The following is a 26,295-nucleotide window of genomic DNA, read 5'->3' on the forward strand; positions in this document are numbered from 1 at the left end:
CTAACCCTTTCCACTTCACTTTCTTATGTCCTGCGTGGACTGGAGATTAACGAGCAATGATTTAAAGGATTCAAACACAGTATTCACATCTGGAACTATACTGCTTGAATGAATAGAAACAAAATGAACAGGTATCTGTGTCTACAGCAGTATGTGCATTATTTGGAGCCATCCTTTAACACTTATTAAAGACACACAAAATTAATATCCCTATCAAATCATTAAGTGGTGAACAGATATTTACACTTTGTACAGACCCATGTCTCTGGGAACATATATTTAAAGACTGCACTATTGATTCATATTTCTTACGTTGAATCTTTCCTAGATATGTTTTTGTCAATGAAATGCATATTAAAAGAATATAATCAAACATTTTTAAAATTTAATTCTAACACTAACACTAACCTTTATCTTGTGTTGCCCTATTATGTATCTTCTTTTATTTTCATGTACTAAATGATCTGTTTGAGATGCACGCAGAAAAGTACTTTTCACTGTACCTCGGTACACATGACAATAAACAAATCCAATCCAACTATTGATATGTGACAGAGGAATGCCGGGCTATCTGCAAACGTGATATTATCAATAGCACCATCAAGTAGAGTTGCTATTTTAGACGATCTTACAGCAATCGAGCAAGGTGTAAAGTGTGGTAAATGTCATGTATCTTATAGAAAATAGGAGCAGGAATAGACCACCTAACCCCTCGAGCCTGCTCCGCCATTCAGTATGATCATGGCTGATCCTCTCTCTCAATACCATACACCCACTCTCTTCCCATACCCCTTGGTGCCTTGAGTGTTTAAAAATCTATTTTCTTCTAAATATACCCTTCTGTGGTAGAGAATTGCACAGGATGACCACCTTCTGAGTGAAAAAACACTCCACATACCAGTCCAAAATGGCCTTTACCGTTAGAGACTAAGACCCCTTGTTCTAGACCCCGCAGGAAAAACATCATCCCTGTATCCAATCTGTCCAGCCCTGTCAGAATCTGATATTGTTCCATGAGATCCCCTCTCATTCTTATAAACTCCAGTGAATTCAGGCCTTGTCGACCAAATCTCTCCTCACACGACAATCCTCTCACCCCAGGAATCAGTCTGGTGAACCTTTGCTGCACTCCCACTATGACAAGTTTATCCTTTCTGACGCAAAGAGTCCAAATCTGCACACGCTACTCTGGATATGGTCTCACCAAGGCCCTGTACAGCTGCACTAAGATATTCTTGCTCCTACACTCAAATCCTCTTGCAATGAAGCCGGCATACCACTTGCCTTCCTAACTGCTTACTGCGCCTGCAAGCTCATTTTCATTGGCAGGTGTACAAGGGCACCTGGTCCTCTTTATACATCAGCATTTCCCAATCTATCACCATTTAAATGATACTCTGCCATTCTGTTTTTCCTAATTATCCTTGTTATACTGCAGCTGAAATGAAAACCTTTTTAATATATGAAACGGAACAATGTCTGTAAGTGCGGAATGTCAAGGTATGAGAGGATGGTAAAGGAGAAAGGACAGGGGCCACAAAAATGAAGCTGCAAATAAGGCCCCAGTCCCCTCACCCCATCCTTGCAAAGAAGTACCTCCTCCTGACAAGCTTGCTGATCGCACATGTGAAATGAAGAACTTAATGGGAGGAAGTCATGGATATGAATCCTGGTGCTATCAGAAGCACAAAATGTAACATACCAACATGCTCAATTGTTGTTCTATCTTCAAGTCATTCTGTAGAAATTAGATTATCTGCAAAAAGTTACCATGAATTTACTAATAGGTATTGTCAATTCCAATTAGATTATTCCTCAATAATAAAGTATCTGCTTATTAGATGAAAAGGGGTGGTTCGTGAAAAGGAGAGTCATGTGGAGCACCAACACTGACCTAAAGCAGTTGTGCCGCATGATTGTTTCTGTGCTGTAGATTCCATGAACAGAGTGAAACATCGCGCACACTTCCAGTTTCACTTTGCCCACAGAGTCGACAGCACACAACCAAATATTCAGCACAAAAACAGAAAATACTGGACAATCTCAGCAGGTCTGACAGCATCTGTGGAGAGAGGAAAGGGATCTAACGCTTCGAGTCTGGATGACTCTGTCAAAGCTTTGTCGGACCTGTCAGCACAATTTCTCTATGCCAGTGTTTATGCTCCACATGACCCTCTTCTCTTTTCTCCTCCCCCCCCCCCCCCCCCCCCCCCCGTTTCTCAAGCACTTGCAATTAGAATTTAATGTGTGAGTGTCATGAACTGGAAGGAGGCATGTGCAATTCTGTCGGGAAGCTTTTCATGGTAAAACCTGTCATCAGCTGGCAATGCTACAGGTGGAAGTGAACTTTACAAGAGTCTCTTGGTCAAACAGGGAGCCCCTTCATCAATGCCAACTCCAATTCTATTAACTTAAGACGTTGAAAGCACTAGGACATAGGAGCCATTCAGTATATCGGGACCGCTCCGATGTATGAAATCATAACTGATCTGATGTGATAATCCGCAACTCCACTTTCCGCCTTATCTCCAAACCCTTGATTCTCTTACTGATTTAAAAAATCGATCTATCTCAGCCTTGAACATACTTACGGACCTCTGCGGTAAAGAATTCCACAGATTCACTATTCTCTAAGAGAAGAAACTCCTCCCCATCTCTGTCTTAACTGGGTGACCCCTTGCTCTGAGATTATGTCCTCTGATCCTAGACTCTCCCACAAGAGGAAACGACCTCTCAGCATCTACCCTGTTGAGCCTTCTGAGAATCCTATGTGCCTCAATAAAGTTGCCTCTCATTCTTATAAACTCCAATGAGTACAGGCTCAATCTCTCTTCATAAGAAAATCCCTCCTTACCCAAGATCAACATAGTGAACCTTCTCTGGACTGCCTCCAATGCCAGTATATCTATCCTTAGATAAGGGGACCAAACTGTTCACAGTATTCTAGGTGTGGTCTAACTAGTGCCTTGTATAGTTTTAGCAAGACTGCTCTATTTTGTACTCCATTCCCTTTGAAATAAAGACCAACATTCCATTTGCCTTCCCTATTACCTGTTGAATGTGCCAATGCTAGCTTATTGTGATTTACCCTCAACACCTTCTGTGCTGCAGCCTTTCTCAATTTAAATACTATTCAGCTCCTTTGTGGGCGCACGGAAGCACAATGGGTAGCACTGTTGCTTCACAGCACCAGGGTCCCGGGTTTGATTCCTGGCGTGGGTCACTGTCTGTGCAGAGTCTGCACGTTCTTCCTGTGTCTGTGTGGGTTTCCTCCGGGTGCTCCGGTTTCCTCCCACAAGTCCCGAAAGATGTGCTTGTTAGGTGAATTGGACATTCTTCCTCAGTTTACCCGAACAGGCGCTGCAATGTGACGACTAGGGAATTTTCACAGTAACTTCATTGCAGTGTTAATGTAAGCCTACTTGTGATAATAATAAAGATTTTTATTATTATTCCTACCAAAGTGTATGACTTAATATATTCCTACATTATATTCCATCTGCCAAGTTTTTGCCCACTCAGTTAACCTGTCCCGCTAAGGAAAAGCATAATTATGAGAAAAAATTGCAAAGCATATTTTTGGGGGTAGAATTTGGAGACTCACACATGACAATCATCTGGAGGAATTCTTTTTTTTTTTTTAATCAATATTTTTATTGAATTTTGCATTTGTACACTATACAGGAGATGATTGAAACGGCTATTATTTATAATCTTGTTTTTGTTCCTATGGCTTTGTGGGGAGGGCCCTCTGATCCGTCTTCGATCTTTCCCTGAGTACTCTGCTGGTATTTCCTTGGATTCCTCCCCTACTGCACCCTCCCCTTTGTCTGCTTTGTATGGTCCTGTTGGTTCCTATTCGTCCCCCTCACCTTCCTCCCTTCCTATCCGTTATTGGCTTCAAACAGACCTTGGAACAGACTGATGAACTGCCCGCGCGCTTTGTGGAAGCCTTCATCTGAATCTCGGATGGTGTATTTGATCATCTCCAGATGGAGAAATTCCGACAGGTCTGCCAGCTAATTTGCATATGTGGGTGGTGCTGCTGATCATCAGCCCTGCAGCATTCTCCGGTGGGCGATTAAGGAAGCAAAAGCAAGGGCATCGCCACTATTGCCCATATGAAGTTCTGGCTGGTCCGATACCACGAAGACTGCTACTTTTGGGCACGGCTCCATCCTCACCCTGATAACCTTGGACACCACTTCGAAGAAGGCTGTCAGAACTCGACAAGTCTGGGGCAGGCCAGGACATATGGGCGTGGTTGACAGGGCCTCCCTGGCACCGTTCACACTTGTCATCCACCTCTGGGAAGAGCCTGCTTTTTCGGGTTCTGGTTAGGTGCGCTGTGTGCACCACTTTAAACTGCACGAGGCTTAGCCTTGCGAAGGAGGAGGTGGAATTAGCCTTACTTAGTGCTTCGCTCCAGAGTCCCCACCCTACTTCCGTCCCTAGTTCGTCTTCCCATTTTTGTCTTGCTCTATCTATTGATGTTCTCGCCCTTTCTAAACGTCATCCGTATATGTCCCCACAGTTCCCTTTCTCCATACTGTCTGTGTCCAGTAGTTCCTCCGGCATTGTGTCTCTCGGGGCATTCGGGTGCCTTGTCATCTCCTTGCGGAGAAAATTTTTGATTTGTAAATGACGGAGCTCCTATCCGGTAGTTCCAGTCTCTCCATCAGCTGATAGCCAAGTTCTACACGCATGAGTATGGCCTCAACCGGGACCTTGGATTCATGACTCGTTATATTAACCCCCCCACCATCTTGACCTGGGCTTGCAAAATCCCACCATCTGTCTTGGCTTGAGACAATTCACACCTCTTTAACCTGTGACTATCCCTCTCTCCAGTCGCACCGTCTGAACCTGTAAAGACTTAATTATCTGCAAAGTCTCGCATTCAAAGTATCATCTTGCATCATTGATTTTGTCTATATATGAGTTTGTGGAACTCATCTCTTCACTCACCTGATGAAGCTAGTGATTCCAAATAAACCTGTTGGACTTTAACCTGGTGTTGTAAGACTTCAACTCGTCCAAGATTGTAAGTCTGTCCCCCATGTAGAGACTTTTCCAGCTCTAGGATTGTCTTCCCCTGAACTTCCAGTTTCTTCCCCATTTCGTCTATCACCATCTGCATGGCTATCACCACCTCCGTCACTACCACCATGACTGCCACCTGGATCTCCACTTTTATCACCTCTCTCATCGCCATTTCCATCCCTCCCCAGGGAGGGCTGAGGGCATGGGAAGGTCGTTGTTCGGGTAGTCGGTCTCCCTCTCTCCAGGGTGGCCAGGGACCCCTGCCTCTTGGGTCCGCCGACTTGCTCGCCCACTGCTCTTGGCCTTTTCCTCCGCTTCTACCTTTTCTGCGGCGCCTCGAGCTCCCATTCACTGGCATGCTGTACCTATTCTCTCCCTTTCTTACTCGTGGGTGAAATTAGTCCGAATGTACGGGCTAAATTCGCCTATTTGATTGTATTCTGGAGGAGAGACACCTGATGTGTGACTGCTCAGCACATCATCGTCACCGGAAGTCCATTTGGAGGAATTCTGAGGAGACGTTCACTTGGGGTTCAGAGTGGAGAGTGTATTTGCCCACAGTCATCTTGTGTGCTTAAAAGGGACTTTGTATTAATGAGACCACTGTCGCTTAAAATGTACTTTATAATCCATGTTAATCCTAAACCATGTGTACGATGGTTGGAGTAAGTAAAGGGCTTTGTACTTTAGTCCAATTTTTCCATGTTTAGTAATTATTTTTTCTTGTTAAAACTAATTAGCAGCCCTGTGACTCTGCTCCTCCGTGTTTTATAAAAAAAGATAAAAGTTATGTTCTGTTGAGATAGAGTTCCATTCTGGGATCTTCCCATCCAGCTATAACATCAACTCGGATCCTAACAGTTACCAATTGCCATGCCATCTATTTTTGTCATCCACAGACATGGCAAAGAGCATTCAGGTTATTTATTTTCTTGTGGAAGAAAGATTGTTGTAATTTGTGTTCACTCTTTTTGAATGTTCATGTATTTGCCACTGTGTGGGACCTGGCTGAACTTTCAGACTCAGCTGGCCCTCCCTTGGATTGTAAAGGACATTGCCTGAGATCACTCTCATTGGGGATAATTTAAATGTAGGTGATCTCAAAGCCCGGAAAGGACTCTTATAGCCACCAGCTTGCGATAGATGCTCACAGACAGTAATTACTTGAAGCCCTCATTTTCTTATAATAATCTTTATTAGTGTCACAAGTAGGCTTACATTAATACTGCAATGGAGTTACTGTGAAAATCCCCTCGTTGCCACACTCCGGCGCCTGTTCGGGTACACAGAGGGAGAATTCAGAATGTTCAATTCACCTAACAAGCACGTCTTTCGGGACTTGTGGGAGGAAACCGGAGCACCCGGAGGAAACCCACACAGACACTGGGAGAACGTGCTGACTCTGCACAGACAGTGACCAAGATATGAATCGAACCCAGGTCCCTCGTGCTGTGAAGCAACAGTGCTAACCACTGTGCTACTATGCCACCCATATCTTGACCAGCTATTCCAGCACACCCAGAACATCAGGCCCTTCCCACTTCCACTCACCCATGCCCCCAAAACCACCCTCTGCCCTCTCATGGAATTTCTCTTCCACTCCTCCACACCTTACCCTCCTCTCTCACCAACGGTTTACCCATGCCGGTGCCAAGCCACCATGCAAGTCGTCATTCTCCTCCTCCCTTCCCTTGTACCATAGGGCTAAAGAAGGAAAACCGCTGACTAATGCACACTTGCACATAATTACATGAAGCTGACTGATGCACAGTACCTTTCACAAATGCAAATTGGATCCCAGAGTTCCTTATGTACCACTGACTTTATTTAAATTTATGACGTACTTAGAAAAACATTTTGCTCAAATGAATATTCATGGCATGCCAACATATTACAAGACTGAACCTGCCACAAGCCAGCGTGAAACTCGACATGCCACAAACACACTGCTGAATTTATCTTTGCTTCTCAATCCACTGTCAGAAAATCAAGTTTCTGCAAATCATCTAAGTCTTGCTGCACACCACTTTTGCAAGCTCCATAAAATTCCCTTCCATTTAATTTATTTTATTAATTCATGAGATGTGCGTGGCACGGGCTGGACCAGCATTTATTGCTGATTCACAATTGCCTTTGAGAAGGTTGTGATGGGCTGCCTTCTTGAACCACTGCAGTCTGTGTGGTGTAGGTACACAATGCTGTTAGGGTGGGAGTTCCAAGATTTTGACCCAGCCACAGTGAAGGAACAGTGATATATTTCCAAGTCAGGATGGTGAGTGGTTTGGAGGGGAACTTCCAAGTGGTGGTGTTCCCATGTGTCTGCTGCTCTTGTCCTTCTAGATGGTAGCAGTCGCGGGTTTGAAAGGTGCTGTCCAAGGGGCCTTCGTGAGTTCCTGCAGTGCATCTTGTAAATGGTAAATACTGCTCCACTATGAGCCAGTGATCGAGGGAGTGAATGGGGTGTGAATCAAGCTGGCTGCTTTGTCTTGGATGGTGTCGAGCTTCTTCAGTGTTGTTGGAGTTGCATTCATCCAGGCAAGTGGGGAGTGTACCATCATTTACACCTTATAGATACTGAGGAGTGGGCTTTGGGGAATCAGGAGGTGTATTCCTTGCTGTAGGAATTTCAGTCTCTGACCACTCCTGGAGACACAGTATTTATATGGCTAATCCAGTTGAGTTTCTGGTCAATGGATGTCAATCCTGCAAGATTAAGTGATGATAATTCCATTGAATGTCAAAGGGCGATAGTTAGGTCATGTCCTGTTGGAGATTGTTATTGCCTGGCACCTGTGTGACATAAATGTTACTTTCCATTGTTAGACCAAGCCTGGAAGTTATTCAGGCCTTGCCGCATTTGGACTTGGACTGCTTCAGTATCTGAAGAATTATGATTGGTGCTGAACATTGACAGCGAATGTCCCCACTTCTCATGATGGAAGGAAGGTCAATGATGAAACAACTGAAAATGGGAGGGCCTAGGACACTACCTTGAGGAACTCCTGTAGTGATGTCTTGGAACTGAGATGATTGACCTCCCAAAACCACAAACATCTTCCTTTGTGCCAGATATTACTCTAACCAACTGAGTCTTCCCTCTCATTTCTGTTGATTCAAGTTTTGCTCTGGCTCCTTGATGTCACACTCGGTCAAATTCTGCCTTGATGTCAAAGACAGGCACACTACCCTCACTCTGAAGTTCAGCTCTGTTGTCCATGATTGAACCAAGGCTGTAATGAAATCAGGAACTGAATGACCCTGGCGAGCCCAAAATGAGCATCTGTGAGCAGGTTATCGCGAAAGAAGCAACACGTGACAGCACTGCTAATGATCCCTTCCAGCACTTAACTGATGATCAAGACTAGATGATAATTGGTCTACTAGAAGCTAATTGACCAGGTTGAATATGCCCTACAATTTGTGTACTGGACATACCTGGGCAATTTTGCACATTGCCGAGTAAATGCTAGTACTGGAACAGCTTGGGTAGTGGCTCTAGCATGCCAGCCTTCTGGACTATTGCAGGAATATTGTCAGGGCCCACAGCCTTTGCTGTATCTAGAGCTTTCAACTGTTTCTTGATACACATGGAGTGAATGGAATTGGATGAATACTGGCATCTGTGATGCTGGGGACCTGCGGAGGAGGCCAAATGGATTCTTCACTCAGCACTTCTGGCTGAAGATTGTTGTAAATGTTTCAGTCTTCTCTTCTGCACTGATGTGCTGGGCATATGGGGATATTTTTGGAACCCCCTTCAGTGAGTTGTTTAATTGTCCAATTGTTTAGGACGGCAGCACTGAGGTCTGATCCGTTGGTTGATGGATCACTGTTATTGCATGTTAGTTATGCTGTTTGATATGCGATTTAGTCCTGTTGTAACATCGCTAGGTATTTTTAGGTATGTCTGGTGCTGCCTTCCTGCACTCTTCATTGAATCAAGGTAGAGTAGGAGAAATATGCTGGCCCATGAGGTCACGGGTTGTGGTTGAGTACAATTTAATAGCCCACGGCACATTATGGCTGCTGGATCTGTTCACAATCTATCCCATTTAGCATGGTGGTACAAAATGTTGGAGCGTATCCTCAATATAAAGATGGGACTTTGTCTCCACAAGAACTGTGCAGTGGTTACTCTTACCAATACAGTCATTGACAGATGCATTTGTAGCAAGCGGATTGGCATGGGCGAGGTCAAATATGGTCTCCTTCTGGTTTCCTTACCACCTTGCTGCAGACCTAGTCTTGCAGTTGTGTCCTTCTGGACAGTCAGTAGTGATGTTACCGAGCCACTTTGGTCCTGCACATTGAAGTCCTGCATTCTATGCCCTTGCCACCTTCAGTGCTTCCTCCAAGTGGTGTTCAACATGAAGGAGTACTGATTCATCAGCAGAGGGTTGAGGGGGCAGTGGCGGGGGGATGTACAGCATGTTTGACCTGATGTCATGAGACATCATGAGGTCCGGAGTCAATGTTGAGGACTTCCAGGGCAACTCCCTCCCAACTGCATATCATTGTGCCGCCGCTACCTCTGCTGGATTTAACCTGCCGGTGGGATAGGGCACACACAGGAATGGTGATGGTTGTATTTGGGACATTACCTCTACAATATGATTCTGTGAGTATGACTATGTCAGCCTGTTACTTAACCAGTCTGTGGGACAGATGTTAGTAAGAAGGACTTTGCAGGGTCAACAGTGTTGAGTTTTTTAAAATTCCTTGGATGTATTTATTGACCATTCCAAATTGCACGAGAACTGAGTGGTTTGCGAGGCCATTTCAGAGGCATTTAAGAGTCATGTGATCATGTTACCAGACCAGGTAGGGCAGCACGGTGGTGCAGTGGGCTAGCCCTGCTGCCCCACGGCGCCGAGGTCCCAGGTTCGATCCCGGCTCTGGGTCACTGTCTGTGTGGAGTTTGCACATTCTCCCCGTGTTTGCATGGATTTCGCCCCCACAACCCAAAGATGTGCAGGGTATGTAGATTGGCCACGCTAAATTGCCCCTTAATTGGAAAAAAAAATGAATTGGGTACTCTAAAAAAATTTTTTAATGTTACCAGACCAGGTAACACTAAAGGACATTCGTGATGGGTCTTTACAACAATCGACAATGATTTGATGGTCAGCGTTGAACTTTTAATTCTATATTTTTACTGAATTCAAATTTCACCATCTGCCATTGTGGGATTTGAACATTGCCCTGTGTCTGTAGATTACTAGTCCAATGACAATACCACTACTCCACTGCCTCCCCTTAACAGTTTTGCAACTGTTTCCCACAGTGAAAGAGAAACATTAAGCATTAATTTGATTTGGAAGTGCTGTCAGTTAGGCATTCCTTGGATGTAAGATTGCAGCCAGCAATGTGGATTTGCTTGGGGCTCTGAACTTGCATACCTTAAAAAAAATTTCCATGAAATGACTCATTCTGCCAGCCACTCGCACATCCTGTTTCATCATAATTGGTTTGGTGAGTAGTAATACATGTGGCTATCGCTCAGCTGCTTCCCAGGTTTTCTTTGCCATCAGCTTTTATCATGGAGCGGTTTGAAAAGCTTTAGCTTTCTCGGAACCATATTTCCACTGAAACACGTAGTTCCCTAATAAATATTCCCATAGCAACTTTACTTCAATCAGTCTTAGTCTATTTCCTCTGCACTTTTTTTAAATTGTGGACCGTTTTCAAAAATGCTGATAATGCAGTGGAAACGTAAAGTCAAGCAACTTTTTGATAAGCATGAATTGCAGTACACCAATTCGAAGTAAGTATTTCTATTGACTGTGTACTGTTTGCAGGTCATTTTGTGACCTAAATGTATGTCCTAAAATGTATGTTGCAGTTTCTTAATTCATAAAAAGAGTTTTCTTATTTTGAGAAACTTGCAAGCTGAGCAGGAAAGCATCAATTGCCAATGGTTGTGTTCAAAACCAGTTGTAAAGTTTAATGTGACCGTTGGGACATGTAGATGGAGATTCATGTTTTAATTTTTGAGTTCCAGTATTTCATTGAGTAGCTTAATCAAGTTGTTTGTTTCCTTCTGTTGAGGAAATGCTGCACGTGTATTTAAACTCAGGGCAAGGGTTGCGATCAGCAAGTTTGTCACTTCTGTGACCACATTGTCATCAGTTATTTATCACTTATACTTTGCCGACCTTCTTCAGCAGATGAGGGATTAAAGGCCAATCCTTCAGGGAGAAGAATCACTAAGCAAAGCTTCTATTGTTTAACATCATATTTTAACCAAGTGACGTTTTACATATTGGAAGCTGTGCTAATTTTATAATGCAAAAATATTGCGTTCATGCAAAAGTTTTAATTGGAACAAACTGAGCTGATCTGGAATAGTTACAAGTTTTGGATGTTGCACCTCCAGATGCTCCCTTAATTTTGTCATAGCCCCAGTAATGAAAATATGACCGCTTTTCTCTCTCAGAAGCTGTTTTACTCTTTTCTGTTACACTCTCTATAGCACCCCTCAGAGCTCCAGGAACTTGGCTATTGCTTTCCCCTTTCCACATTGTAACTCACTTGAATTCTGATGGTGCAAATTGAAATTACATGTTTGTTACTACATTAGTTAGTGGTAGTGGATTATTGTGAAATTTGGCTGGATTTGTGATGTTTCTCCCCAGAGATGCAGTGCTCTGCTATTGAACAATCATGCCATTTATTATCATACTTAATTGCTAAAGCTTTCACAGTGAGAGCTGGTCTCTCCAAATGTAGTAAAATTTGAAATTCAGAATCGGAACTCTCCTTAAAAAGGAGTTCAGGGCTTTAATACTGCTCTCTGAAATGTACTCTAATGGAATGCTCACCCAGTTGGAACTATTATTTTTACTTGAATAAGGCTGATGTTGAGTATTTAATTATTTTGTGGGATAAATTTTAGAATATTGGTGTTCTGTTGTAAAGTGACATCACAGGAAATTCATAGGTTGATTGATCAATACGTTCTTAGGACAAAGACTGTATAAATAACTGGGTTTGTTCACTATTTCAAGGAGGCGTCTACAAAATCTGGATAAGAAAGAGGAAGGAAAACTTTAAACGTCACAACGAAGGCAATTTATTGGTAATTGTACTGTATTGTTAGTAAGGTGTATTGGTAGTAATAAGGCTTATTGGGAGTTGTACCACAGAATCTCTTGAGTGCAGAAGGAGGCCTTTCGGTCCATCGAGTCTGCATCGACCCTCTGAAAGAGTAGACCCTGCACATCCCCATAACCCCATCTAACCTGGATAATTAAAGGGAAAATTTAGCATGGCCAATCCATCTAACCTGCACATCTTTGGACTGTGAGGGGAAACAGGAGCACCCGGAGGAAACCCACACAGACTCAGGGAGAAAGTGCATACTCCGCACAATGACCCAAATCCAGAATTGAACCTAGGTCCATGGTGCTGTGATGCAGCAGTGCTAACCATTGTACCACCGTGCTGTGTAGCGGTTATAAATTAACTGATTAAAGGTTATTAATTAACTTTATGTTGTGTTCACTTAACTTCCTATTTTAGTACAGTAAATAAATAATGCAAGGCTGCTCACAAAACATCCATCGAGCACACATCCTGTACCATCTGAGGTATCCAAGACCTACTCCTGTCCTGGATAACTACCCGTGTAGGAAGTGTCACAAAATGCAAAACTCGAGCACTACCTTGGGACTCGAGAGGAGCTGGTGTCACTGCGGTGCAATTGCGAGGATGAGATCTACTTGAATGGTATGTTTCAGGAGATGGTCACCCCACAGCTTAAGAAAATGCAGGCAGAGAGAGTCTGGGTGACTGCCAGACAGGCAACAAAAATAAGGCAGGTAATGCAGCAGTCCCCTGTGCACCTCTCACTTTCTAACAGGTACTCAGTTTTGCATACCAGCGGGGGATAGGGTTCCTCTGGGGAGAACAGCGAGAATCATGAGCAGAACACCACGGTGGCTGAGCTGTGCAGGGAGGAGAAAAGACAGGAGCGATAGTGGTAGTGAACTTTAGAGTTTAGCAAACAGATAGGCAATTCAGTAGTCGCAGATATGATTCCAGGATGGTATTTTGCCTCACTGGGGCAAGATGCATGGATATTACTGAGCAGCTACAGAGCATGTACAAGAGTTGGCAGATCATGTTACAGTTATATAAGACTTTGGTTCGGCCACATTTGGAATACTGCGTACAGTTCTGGTCACCACATTACCAAAAGGATGTGGATGCTTTGGAGACGGTGCAGAGGAGGTTCACCAGGATGGTGCCTGGTATGGAGGGCGCTAGCTATGAAGAGAGGTTGTATAGATTAGGATTATTTTCATCAGAAAGACGGAGGTTGAGGGGGGGACCTCATTGAGGTCTACAAAATCATGAGCGGTACAGACAGGATGGATAGCAAGAAGCTTTTTCCCAGAGTGGGGGACTCAATTACTAGGGGTCACGAGTTCAAGGTGAGAGGGGAAAGGTTTAAGGGAGATATGCTTGGAAAGTTCTTTACGCAAAGGGTGGTGGATGCCTGGAACGCATTGCTGGCGGAGGTGGTAGAGGCGGGCACAATAGCGTCATTTAAGATGTATCTAGACAGATACATGAATGGGCAGGGAGCAGAGGGATACAGATCCTTAGAAAATAGGCGACAGTTTTAGATCGAGGATCTGGATCGGCGCAGGCTTGGAGGGCCGAAGGGCCTGTTCCTGTGCTGTAATTTTTCTTTGTTCTTGTTCTTTGAAAAGAGATGACTTCCGGTAATGGGAAGTGCTGAGTAGTCATACATCAGGTCCATATGACAAAAAAATAAGGACTTCTGGTTGAATTTAGCCCGCAAAATTGGACTTATCCCTTCACCCTCAACATAGTACGAACAACGAAAATGCCAGGACATTAAGGGAAGAGAGCGGGACGACGGCCAAGGGAGTAGCCATACTGAATAAATGAAATGAAAATGAAAATCGCTTATTGTCACAAGTAGGCTTCAATGAAGTTACTGTGAAAAGCCCCTAATCACCACATTCCGGCGCCTGTTCGGGGAGGCTGTTACGGGAATTGAACCGTGCTGCTGGCCTGCCTTGGTCTGCTTTCAAAGCCAGCGATTTAGCCCTGTGCTAAACAGCCCCTGCTACTGTTTAGTAAGAGGACGATGTTCACTGCGATGAGGACCGTTACGGACCAAGGGGGGCCAAGTGGTGTCCTGGATAGGGCACCGGTGGTCCTGATGAACATATACGCTCTCAACAAGTACGACACAGAATTTATAAAAAAGACCATGGCAGAAATCTCCGACATAGACACGCACAGACAGATGGTTGGAGGGGGGCGGGCTTCAACTGTGTACAGGATCCACTGATGATCAGATCAAACCCCAGAACGGGGAAAACAGCAGGCATGGCTAGGGAACTGGGAAAGTATATAGAGCAGACTGGGGCAGTGGACCCATGGCGGTTCATGCACCCGGGTAAGAAGGAATTCTCATTTTTCTCGCCAGTTCATAAGGTCTATACACACATCGACTTTTTTGTAGTGGGGAAATCGGTGCTTCCAGACATAGGAAGAGCAGAATACTCCGCTGCAATCTCCGACCGTGATCCACATGACATGGATGTGAGGTTGGAAATGGGCCGTGCCCAATGCCCTGCATGGAGTTTGGACACGACCCTCTTGGCTGACAAGGTCCTCTGCCAGAAAACATCACAGGCCATAGGCGAGTACATCACTAACCACCGGAACGGGGATGTCTCACTTTCCAAGTTCTCGGAGGTACTGACGGCTGTAATTAGGGGAGAAATAATAGCCTAAAAGGCCTGCAGAGAAACGGAACAGAGGGCAGCTAGGCAACAACTGATCCTCCATCCTGGAGGACAACAGAAAGTACTCCGAGGCTCCGACTGTAGAGCTTCTGGCGGAGAGGAAAAAGGCTACAAATGGACTATAACCTGCTATCCACCGGGAAAGCAGTGTACCAACTCCGTCAGACATGGGGGTCCTTTTACGATCATGGAGACAAGGCTTGCCGCCTGCTGGCTCACCAGCTGAGTAAGCAGGAAGCCATGAGGGAGAACGCCCAGGTAAAGGATAACAGAGGCAGACTGGTAGCCGAATCAAAATAATTCAACAAGGCATTTGAGGCCAGGGTCTGTACATCAACGAACCCCTCGACGGGGACTCGGGGATGAAATGGTTCCTCGATGGACTGGACACGCCAGCCATGGTGGACGATAGACCGAGGGGGCTGGAAGCATCACTAGGACTGGGAGAGGTCATGGATAGTATCAACTCCATGCAGGCAGGGAGGGCGTCGGTACCCGACAGTTCTTGGCGGGCCTCTACAAAAATTCCGCGATGGCATTGGCCCCGCACCGGTGGGAGATGTTCGCAGACTCGCTAGCGAGGGGCACCCAGCCTCCAACACTAACACAGACCACCATATCGCTGATGCCCAAAAAGGACAAAGACTCAATGGAGTGCGGATCGTACAGACCCATTTCTCTGCTCAATGTGGACACAAAAATACTCTCAAAAGGCCTGGCTAAAAGGCTGGAGAACTGCATACCAGAGGCGGTCACAGAAGACCAGATGGGTTTTGTTAAGGGTAGACAGTTAACTGCGCACATCAGTCGCCTGCTGAAAGTGATAATGACCATATCGGGGAGAGAATACCAGAGGTGATCATCTCCCTGGACATAGAAAAGGCCTTTGATAGTGCCGAGTGGAACTACCTCATTGAGGTACTAGAGTGGTTTGGACTAGGGACAGGGTTTACCTCGTGGGTGAAACTCCACAACACCCCCAAGGTGAGCGTACGGACCAAAGCCACCAGCTCTGACTGCTTCCAGCTGCACAGAGGTACAAGGCTGAGATGCCTGCTGTCCCCACTCTTGTTCGCCCGGGCAATCGAGCTGCTGCCGATCACTCTGAGAGCGGCAAGACTACAAAGGAGAAGAAACATGGGAGGCCTGCCACTCCTGAACTTGCAATACTACCACTAGGCAGACACGGCAGAAAGAAAGAGTGAGGGGATTGGTAAAGGAACAAACACGGAATGGGTGAGGATGGAGGAGTCCTCCTGTACAGGGACAACCTCCAGACCCTCACCACAGCAGTGCTCCCATCCCCACCAGCAAAACACTCAGCAAGTCCAGTGGTGGTAGCTACCCTGAGAACTTGAAACAGATGAGGCAACATTTCAGTCTGACCAAAGTGTCCATCATGTCCCCCCTCTGTGGCATCCATAGGTTTGCACCAGCCATGTTCAATGCCACCTTCAAGGGCTGGTGATAAGACAGGGGACACTGACGGTTAGGGTCTTTTACACGGAGGCAAACTAGCGACCTTAGAGGAGCTCACGGAAAGACTGGACCTACCAAATGGAAACGAACTCCGACATCTGCAGGTCAAGAACTTTCTCCGCAAGGAGATGACTACAACCCACAAAATCCAAAAAACATAATACTAGGAGGCAGCACGATAGCACAGTGGTTAGTACTGTCGCTTCACAACGCCAGGGTCCCAGGTTTGATTCCCGGCTTGGCTCACTGTCTGTGCGGAGTCTACATGTTCTCCCTGTGTCTGCGTGGGTTTCTTCCGGGTGCTCCAGTTTCCTCCCACAAGTTCCAAAAGACGTGCTTGTTAGACGAATTGGACGTCCTGAATTCTCCCTCAGTTTACCCGAACAGGCGCTGGAATGTGGCGATTAGGGGCTTTTCACAGTAACTTCATTGCAGTGTTAATGCAAGCGTACTTGTGACAATAAACATTATTATTATTATTATTAAATTTCCATTATAGCAAGGATATGATGCCATGTATCTGTGCCCTCAGCTTATAAATTTTGTTTGCTGTACTCCTTGCAATTAAATATATATGTTTTAATACTTACAAATTCCTTCATTGTTCACTTTTTACCCTTTGCTTCTTCTGTCCTGTAGTTACTCGCTAATTTTCTGTCTCGTGCTCCTTGCGTTTGATTTGGCCTATCTGGCTTATGAGAGGCAAAATTGACAGCTTAACACCCCTGGAAATAGGGTGTTCAGACAGGATAAAGAGAGGTCTAAAAAGGTGAGGTTATTGGTAAAAGAATCAATTACAGCTGAGAGGGGGCTGATAATTAAATCATCAAATCAGGCTATATGTGTTGAGCTCAGAAATCAAGAAGGAGCAACTACACTACTAGGACTATATTATAGATCACCAAATTGTGAGAGGAAGGTAGAAGAGTAAATATGTCTGCAAATTTCTGAGTGCAAAAACAAGGAGGTCAGTGATATTTGGTGACTTCATCTACCATAAAATTAACTGGGAAACGAACAGCTCAGACCAGCCATGGATGGCAGATTGGGACACGAGTGAACTTGATAGGTTTTATGCGATAATCGGCAATGGTTTCAGGGTGATCATCATACCTTTCATTCCAGGTTTACAGAATAAATTCAAATTTCACTATCTGCTGTGGTGGGATTAGAACCCCTGTCCCCTGAGTCTCTGGGTTACTAGTCCAGTGGCAATACCACTATACCACTACCTTTCCATACAGTTGGACATTTATATTGCTGAATTTGGAGTCTAAACTCCAAATCTGTTTTGCTGCAAATGATCAAGGAGATCTCAATTGCTGTTTCTTTTGTGAAGGCTTATAATTAATATGTGGACAAAGATCTGAAATCTTCAATTGCTGGAAATTTTTAGGTGGCACGGTGGCATAGTGGTTAGCACTACTGCCTCACAGCTCCAGGGACCCGAGTTCAATTCCGGCCTCGGGTGACTGTGTGGAGTTTGCACTTTCTCCCCGTGTCTGCGTGGGTTTACTCTGGGTGCCCCGGTTTCCTCCCACAGTTCAAAGATGTGCGGTTAGGTGGATTGGCCATGCCAAATTGTCCCTTAGTGTCCAAAAAAGGTTAGTTGCGGTTACTGGGTTATGGGATAGGGTGGAGGCGTGGGCCTAAGTAGGGTGCTCTTTCCAAGGGTCGGTGCAGACTCGATGGGCCGAATGCCCTCCTGCACTGTAAATTCTATGATTCTAAGAAATTAGCTTTCAATTAAAACCCACAATGTTGTAGTTCATTTTGAAATAATTTGATTTTAAATGTATTTTGCAGGGTTAAACTACATCCTTAAACATTTAGAATATTTTGATTTATTCTTTCCATCTCAATTGTAAATCATTTGGGGCGTATCTGAGCCTTATTTTAATTTTATTGTATTTTCAATCGTATAATTAGTAGGATTATTTTTTAGCTGTGGTAACTCACAATCACAGGAAAATCTGCTGCCCTCATCTGATCTGGCCATACGTGACTACAGACTCTCAACAATGTGATTGACTCTTAACTGCCCTCTGGAATGATTCAGAATGCCACAAAGATGGTCCACCACCACTCAAGGGCAATTTGGGGTGGGCAATAGATGCTGGCGATTCCAGCAACACCCTTAGGATTGTTCATTGCTTTGAAAAATTACCACTCAGAGGATTAAAAACTCCTTCTGTCTTCACATAACTTGGTCCAAACAACTTGTCACAGTCTGCACTTATCTTTTGTTGCCTCGCTTCCTTTAACTTTGTCGTTCAAGTTGACTCCTCCCCACCCACTCAAACTTTATATCATACAGGGCCCTCCCGTGTCAAAAGTTAAGAATCGCCGATTGACTCATCAATTTTTCTTATTTCTTGCACAATGTACGTGCAGTGTCTTATTTTATTTTATTTCTTATTTTATATGGTGGACCTGTTCTAACATCTTGGTTTTTGGCAATGGTCACATTCAGCAGAAGTTTTTTTCAATAGAAACAAAGACAAACCTTACTAGTACTTAACCTGGATTTAGAAATTATTTATTGCCACTACACCACCCCAATACCTGGCACCTCTTAGCTTTAACCATTACATCAACATTTGGAGCAAATGACTGTACTGAGGATTTCTTGAGTATCGACTTCAGATTTTCTGCCATAGTCCTGAGAAAGTGGTTTCAACTTGTTGATGTTCATAACTGGCAGTACTTGTTCAAACCTGTACATGGCACACAAATAAGTTACACCATTTTCACATGATCTACTTGCGGAGCTCAAGATCGGATAGCAAGACGATGTTCCTAACAATGAGAATCTCTTCCAGACTGACATTCCAAGCATCCATACTGTAGAAATAGAGATTAGGTAAGATGGGAGGACATGTTGCGAGAATGTACTTCCCAAAAGAAAACTCTCCCAAAGTGAGCTAAATGAAGGGAAATGTTCATATGTTGGTCAAAAAATGTACTTCCAAGGACAACCTTAAAGTCTCACTAAATTTTCTGACACCACCGCTGACACATGGCAGAACTTGCCACAAGACCTCACAATACAGCGCAGTCTCATCAGCAAAGGTGCCTCCTACTATTAACAGAATTGAGTCACACTGGCCAACAGGAAATTCTCTTCTCAGTTAATTTTCCGAGTTACCCTTTCTTGATGCCAGCACATTGAGCGCCAACAATGACACCCGGTGATTCAAGGTGAGAAAACCTACCAAAGAATGTTATTTCACTCAGAACTGAAGCTCAGTCTCAGAGGCATGAATGTTGTCACAGTATCCGCTCACTACTTGTTATGCTCTCACATTCTCCTATTAAGTGAGTTCAGGTGCTCCATATTATGAACCATCAAAGATGGGCATGAAGCCATTTGGTGTCCTGCAATACAGATGCATCTTCCCAGTTCTGATCTGTTAAAAGTTGTTTCTCATCACACAATTGATAAAATGATTATAAAACAGTTCCCCCGAGATAGCCATCGAACTGCAGCATGATTCAAATTAGTCACAGTACAATAGAGGAGAGATTTATGGAGTGTATATGGGATGGTTTTCTGGCCCAATGCATTGAGGAACCAACTAGGGAACAGGCCATCTTGGACTGGGTGTTATGCAGTGAGAAAGGATTAGTTGCCAATCTAGTGAGAGAACCCTTGGGGATGAGTGACCATAATAAGATATAATTATTTATCAAGGTGGATAGTGAAGTAGTTAATTCTGAGACCAGGGTCCTGAACCTCAATAAAGGTAACTAAGATGGTATGAGACATGAACTGGCTATGACGGACTGGGAAACATTACTAAAAGTAAGGACAGTGGATAGGCAATAGTAAGCATTCAAGGAATGAATAGGTGAACTCCAAAAGTTGTTTATTCCTATTTGGTACAAGAGTAGAAAGGGAACTGTGGCTAAACCATGGCTTACAAGGGAAATTAGAGGTAGTATTAGATTCAAAGAAGAGGCATACAAAAAGAATTGAGGATTGGGTCCAGTTTAAAATTCATCAAAGGCAAACCAAGGGATTGATTAAGAAAGGGAAAATACAATATGAAATTAAGCTAGCGGGGAACTTAAAAACTGACTGTAATAGTTTCCAAACATATGTAAAGAGAAAAAGTTTGATAAAAACTAATGTAAATTTACAGTCAAAAATGGGGGAATTCATAGAAATGGGATCAAAGAAATGGCTGAGGAACTAAATTCATACTTTGCTTTTGTCTTCACAAAGAAAGACATGGATAATGTACGGAAGTTCTGAGAAACACAAGTTTCAGTGAGGAGCGGAAGGAAATTAGTATTAGTAAAGAAATGGTTTTAGGGAAATTAATGGGATTGAAGGTGGACAAATCTCCAGGCCCTGATAATCTTCATCCAGATCACTTAAGGAAGTGGCCCTAGAAATAGTAGATCCATTGGTGGTCATTTTCCATAATCCTTTGGACTCTGGAATGGTTCCTACAGGTTGGAGGGTAGTTAATATATCCCCGCTATTCAAAAAGGGAGGTAGAGAGAAAACCGGGAACTATAGACCAGTGAGCCGAACGTTGGGAAGTTGCTAGAGTTCATCATCAAGGATTTCATAGCACAGCATTTGGAAAGCAGTGATGTAATCAGAAAAGTCAGCATGGATTTCCGAAAGGGAAATCATGCTTGACAAATCTACTGGAATTCTTTGAAGATGTAACTGGTAAAGTTGATTAGGGAGAACTGGTGGATGTGGTTTATTTAGACTCTCAGAAGGTTTTTAGATAAGGTCTCACATAGCAGATTACTATGTAAAGTTCTCTTTTTTAAAATAAATTTAGAGTAGTCAATTATTTTTCTTTTCCAATTAAGGAGCAATTTAGCGTGGTCAATCCACCTAACCAGCACATCTTTGTGTTGAAGGGGTGAAACCCACACAAACACGGGGAGAATGTACAAACTCCACATGGACAGTGACCCAGGGCCGGGATTCGAACCCAGGAACTCAGCCGCAGTCCCAGTGCTAACCACTGTGCCACATGCCGCCCCCACTATATAAGGTTAAAGCTCATGGATTTGTGGGTGGTGTGAGATGGATAGAAAGCTGTTTAGCAGACAGGAAACAAAATGTTGGAAGAAATGGGTCTTTTTCAGATTGACAGGCATTAACTAGAGGGGCACAGCAGGGATCTGTGCTAGGACCCAACTGTTCACATTGTATATTAATGATTTGGACAAGGGAACTAATTGTATTATTTCCAAACTTGCAGATGATACAAAATTGGGTGGGAGGCTGAGCTGTGAGGAGATGCAGAGGTGCTTCAGTGGGATTTGGACAGGCTGAGTGAGTGGGCATATGCATGGCAGATGCAGTACAATGTGGATAAATGTGCAGTTATCTGCTTCAGTAGCTAAATGGGAAGGAAGGTTATTATTTGAATGGGTGTAAATTGAGAGAGGTGGATTCTCAGCAACACCTTGGTGTCCTCGTGCATCAGTCGCTGAAAGTCCGTGTGTAGGTACAGCAGGTGGTAAAGAGGCAAATGGTATGTTGGCCTTTATAGTGAGAGGATTTGAGTATAGGAAGAGGGATCTTTTACTGCAATTGTGTAGAACGTTGGTGATGCCACATCTAGAGTCTTGTGGGCAGTTTTGGTGTCCTTGTCTGAGGAAGGATGTTGTTTCTGTGGAGGGTGTGCAGCGAAGGTTTACCGGGCTGATTCCTGGGATGGTGGGACTGTTATATGAGGAGATAAGGGACTAAGTCGGGTAGGATTATATTCATGGGAGTTTAGAAGAGTGAGGGGGAATCTCATAGAATTTTAGAAAATTCTAACAGGATTAGACAGGGCTAAACTGCCAGGAGTTGGGAAGTGTACCTCTGATAAAACAAAGGAGAAAAACCACATCCATGATTAATTTTCAAAGTTTGCCACCCAGAGCTTTCTGATGCCATAAAAATAATGGAACTGCTGGTTTGCGTTAATTTGCCCTTCGTCTCCGGCTTTCTTGTTCACCATTGAATATGCCTCATCTGCGGCTAGACTCAGCTCTTGTCCAAACCAAACCCAATTTGTCCAGAACACCCAACAAGTGGCTAAAAAGGTAATTTTCCATTGTTTCTCTCATCAGCACAATATTGGCCTTGATTTTGCAAGAGTCATGATAATGAAATCGTCAACACTCATCATGTTACTCCTCTGAAACTCACGGAAACTATTGGAGTGTGCAGTTAAACTCAGAAATCCAGATCTTGTCAGTGGTTCTACACTTTCTCATTATGTGCCCTGTTGAAATCAAGTAGAAATCACTGAAATAATGAGAAATTATCCTTTTATGCTATTAGTCTTGCTGGAAAACACTTAAAAATGTTACAACTTGTTGAATAAAGTGGAACTGGGTTTTTAACATCACACTAGGTTCATAATTCCCACTTACCACCCTCCCTGGCCCTAAAAAATTATATTTTTGGTTTGTTTAATGTCAAATGTTTCCATTGTGAAGAAAATTCATTTCAAAATAATTGTTTAAAATGTGATTTGAATATTTCAACACCTACCTTAGTTCCATGTCTATGGCCTGATTATTTATTTTGTACTCAATAAAATTTTCATTGTCCCAATGGCCTAAAATTTATCTCTCAACCAACACCAGAAGCAGATGATCTGCTAGCTTACTCATTGCTGTGTACATATCGACTTCCATTTTCATCACATTACGACAGTGACTTGAGTCAAAACTACTTTGTCTGATTGTAAAATACTTTGGGATGTCCTGTGGCTATGAAAAGTCCTCGATAAATGTCCCTCCTTTCTAGATGACCTGCGGCTGGATAGTGAATATAAGAACATAAGAACTAGGAGCAGGAGTAGGCCATTTGGCCCCTCGAGCCTGCTCCACCATTCAATGAGATCATGGCTGATCTTTTGTGGACTCAGCTCCACTTTCCGGCCCGAACACCATAACCCTTAATCCCTTTATTCTTCAAAATATACGAGGTTGCATGGATCCCCTCGATTCCTCCTGTTGCTTTTGGATTGAGGGAACGATTTTATGGTTAGTTTAACTTTTGTCCTTGACATTTTAGATAATGCACTCTAAAAGTTTTTTTAAGAAATGAAAACCAGTAACCGATAATTCTTCTGACCTTGATTTTTTAGTTCATTCGTGGGCTGTGGGCATTGCTGGAATGGCCAGCATTTATTGCCCACCCCAAATTGCCCTTGAGAAGGTGGTGGTAAGCCGCCTTTGTGGCTTGCTAAGTCATTTCAGAGGGCAATTAAGAGTTGACCACATTGTTGTGAGTCTGTAGTCACATATTGCCAGACCAGATGAGGGCAGCAGATTTCCTTCCCTCAAGGACCACTAATGTCAACTTGATTGTTTCTTGCTTGCTTGCCATTATTGGTGCTAGAATTTTATTCCAGATTTAATTAATTAATGGAATTTAAATTCCCAGCTGCCATGGTTGGATTTGAACTCTTGTTACTGAGTCATTAGTCCAGGCCTCTGGATTGCTGGGCCAGTAGCATGATTACTCGGCTACCTTAACTGTTTTCCCATTACCTGCCATCTCTCACAAGGCAAGAACTGAGGATTTATAGGCAATTGCTAATCATCTAAGGAAATTTCCTTGTACACTAGCTCTGCCTATTTAGACCACTTCCCAATAGGGAGCACCTGCACATTGGTCCGAAAGGAACAGGCAACATTGTGCACAGTTTAGCTAAATATCAAAGCTGTATGAAAACAAAGTACTGCGGATGCTGAAATAAAAACCAGAAATGTTCGAAAATCTCAGCAGGTCTGACAGCATCTGTGGAGAGAGAACAGAGCTAACATTTCCAGTCTGGGTGACTCTTCGTGAGAGCATAACTGATCAAAATTGTGTGTGGGGGACAAATAAATTGGGGAGACTTTTAAATTGCAGTCCCGATTGGCTCACTGGAAGGAATGAACTCAGTGAGACAAATGGCTCTCTTCATTTCACATTTATCTTTTTTCTTAAGACATGGGAAATAGTTTGTCTTCTCTTTAAGTGAGACCTCCAGAGCTTGACGCAGTAGTGAGTATGAGCCACAGTATAAAATTTATGTCTTGTGCTTTATGAAGTTTTCTTTAATCATTAGTTGTGTAACCAGAAGCCCTAAATTATAGTTTTTAATTGCACCTGTGACATAGAACTGCATAACTTTCTCTTGAATGATTTGGTTACTCTTACTGATGGAATGAAAATTGCATTTGCTGTCAGCCTTGCTGTAGCATGTGTTTATACTTGTGCGTGAACAGCAAACTGCAAAGAGCTCCCCTGGCGACTCAATAGGCAAGGCAAAGACTTGAAGCACTAAATTTGAAAAAAAGCTAATTTCGAAAGGCTGGAAATGAAACTAGACAAGGAACAATGGTGAAATAAGATGACACAAAAGCAATGAGAAATATTTCAAATGGTGATCAATAGAGATCCGGAGAAATAAATTCCTCTGTTGAAGTACAGTGATGAGTAAAAGGCACGGGTAAAATGAAAACTGAAGAAAAAGACACACTCTTGAGTCGATGGGCATAAAGGAAAGGATGGCAAAAACGAATACCACGATGTTTGGAAAGAAGTAAAAAAAAATCGAGAGAACAATGTAGACATAGAAAATTAAATTAATAATGTATTCTACAGACACTTAACTCAAAAAATCAGGATAGAGTGAGGGCCACTAAGGAATGCACAAGATAAATTAGTCTGGGCAATAACAATGAACTGGCAGAAATATTCAATAGTTACTTTGCCTCCGTATATATCGGGCAACCTAATGCATGACATCAGAAGAAAGCAAAATATTATTGAATTATTTAGGTGGAAAGGGAAGAGACAATAAGTAAACTAATCAAATTTGGAGTATAAAACCCCTTGTCCAAGGTGGATTGCATTCATGCATTTTTAAAGCAGTTGGGAAAGAGTTAGAAAAGGCACTACGTATATATAAACAATCATTAGAAAATGATTAGATTGGGGTTTGGAGGAGGAGTTTGAACTGCCAGGAGTGAATAGGTTTTGTTATCTTCAGGTGAGGGACTTTATACGGAGGCAGGTTTCGATCTTTCCGCTTCTACTGCCCCAGGGGATACAGGACAAGGTCGTTTTGAAAACAGGACTGGGGGAGGTGGAAGGTCTCGGAAATTTATAAAGATCTCATAGAGTGGAAGGGAACCTAGATAGGGGAGGTAAAACATAAGTATGAAGATGAGCTGGGTAAGGAAATAGAGGCATGTCTATGGGAGGATGCTCTGAGCAGAGTCAACACGTCCTCATCATGTGCCAGGCTCAGCCAATTTAAGGTGGCTCACCGGGCACACATATGACGGTGGCCCAGATGCGCAGGATTTTTGACGGGGTGGAGGACAGGTGTGGGCGGTGTGCGGGAGGGCCCGCAAATCATGGCCACACGTTCTGGGCATGGACGAAGCTTAGGGGATTCTGGCACAGATTTGCCGATGTCATGTCCATGGTATTAAAGACAAGGGTCTGAGCACCTCTGAGTCCAGAGGTGCTGATGTTTGGAGTGTTGGAAGACCCGGGAGTCCAGGGGGCGAGAGAGGTTGACGTTTTGGCCTTTGCCTCCTTGGTAGCCCAGAGATGGATCTTATTAGTGTGGAGGGACTCGGAGCCCCTGAAATTGGTGGTATGGGTTAGCGACATGGATGGGTTTCTCAGGCTTGAGAAAATCAAGTTCGCCCTAAGAGGATCAACGTCAGCGTTCGTCCAGAGGTGGCAGCTGTTTATCGACATCGTCAGGGAAAATTAAACTGTTAGCAGATACAGTAAGGGGGGGTTAGGGAACGAGGGAGGGTAGGGGGAGATAGTTTAGTTTAGGCGGGATCAGCAAGAAGAGGAGGAGGGACCAGGGAACTGTGTGTATAAACCATGTTGGCTGGGTATGGTTGTTGGTTGGGGGGGGGGGGGTGTTATTTACTGAGGTATGTTTATATTTGTATTTGTTGTTATAAAATCATAGATCAAGATTTGGCAGAC

At 43.7% G+C, this 26,295-nt stretch overlaps 1 protein-coding gene across 9 annotated transcripts in view; it reads left to right on the plus strand.

Annotated features, from left to right (window-relative positions):
• The window catches only part of LOC140385791 (focal adhesion kinase 1), a 904,772-nt gene that overhangs the window by 756,537 nt on the left and 121,940 nt on the right, over nucleotides 1-26,295 (plus strand). The window contains exon 1 of one of the 9 annotated variants that reach the window (XM_072468322.1): nucleotides 10,542-10,807. The exons of the other annotated variants lie outside the window; for them this stretch is intronic. Within the exon in view, the coding sequence (XP_072324423.1) occupies nucleotides 10,734-10,807 (74 nt within the window). The 5' untranslated portion in view covers nucleotides 10,542-10,733. Of the gene's footprint in view, nucleotides 1-10,541; nucleotides 10,808-26,295 lie in introns of those variants that run through there. 9 annotated transcript variants of the gene reach the window in all.

This window comes from Scyliorhinus torazame, chromosome 11 (assembly GCF_047496885.1).
Source record: "Scyliorhinus torazame isolate Kashiwa2021f chromosome 11, sScyTor2.1, whole genome shotgun sequence".
Lineage (NCBI taxonomy): Eukaryota > Metazoa > Chordata > Chondrichthyes > Carcharhiniformes > Scyliorhinidae > Scyliorhinus > Scyliorhinus torazame.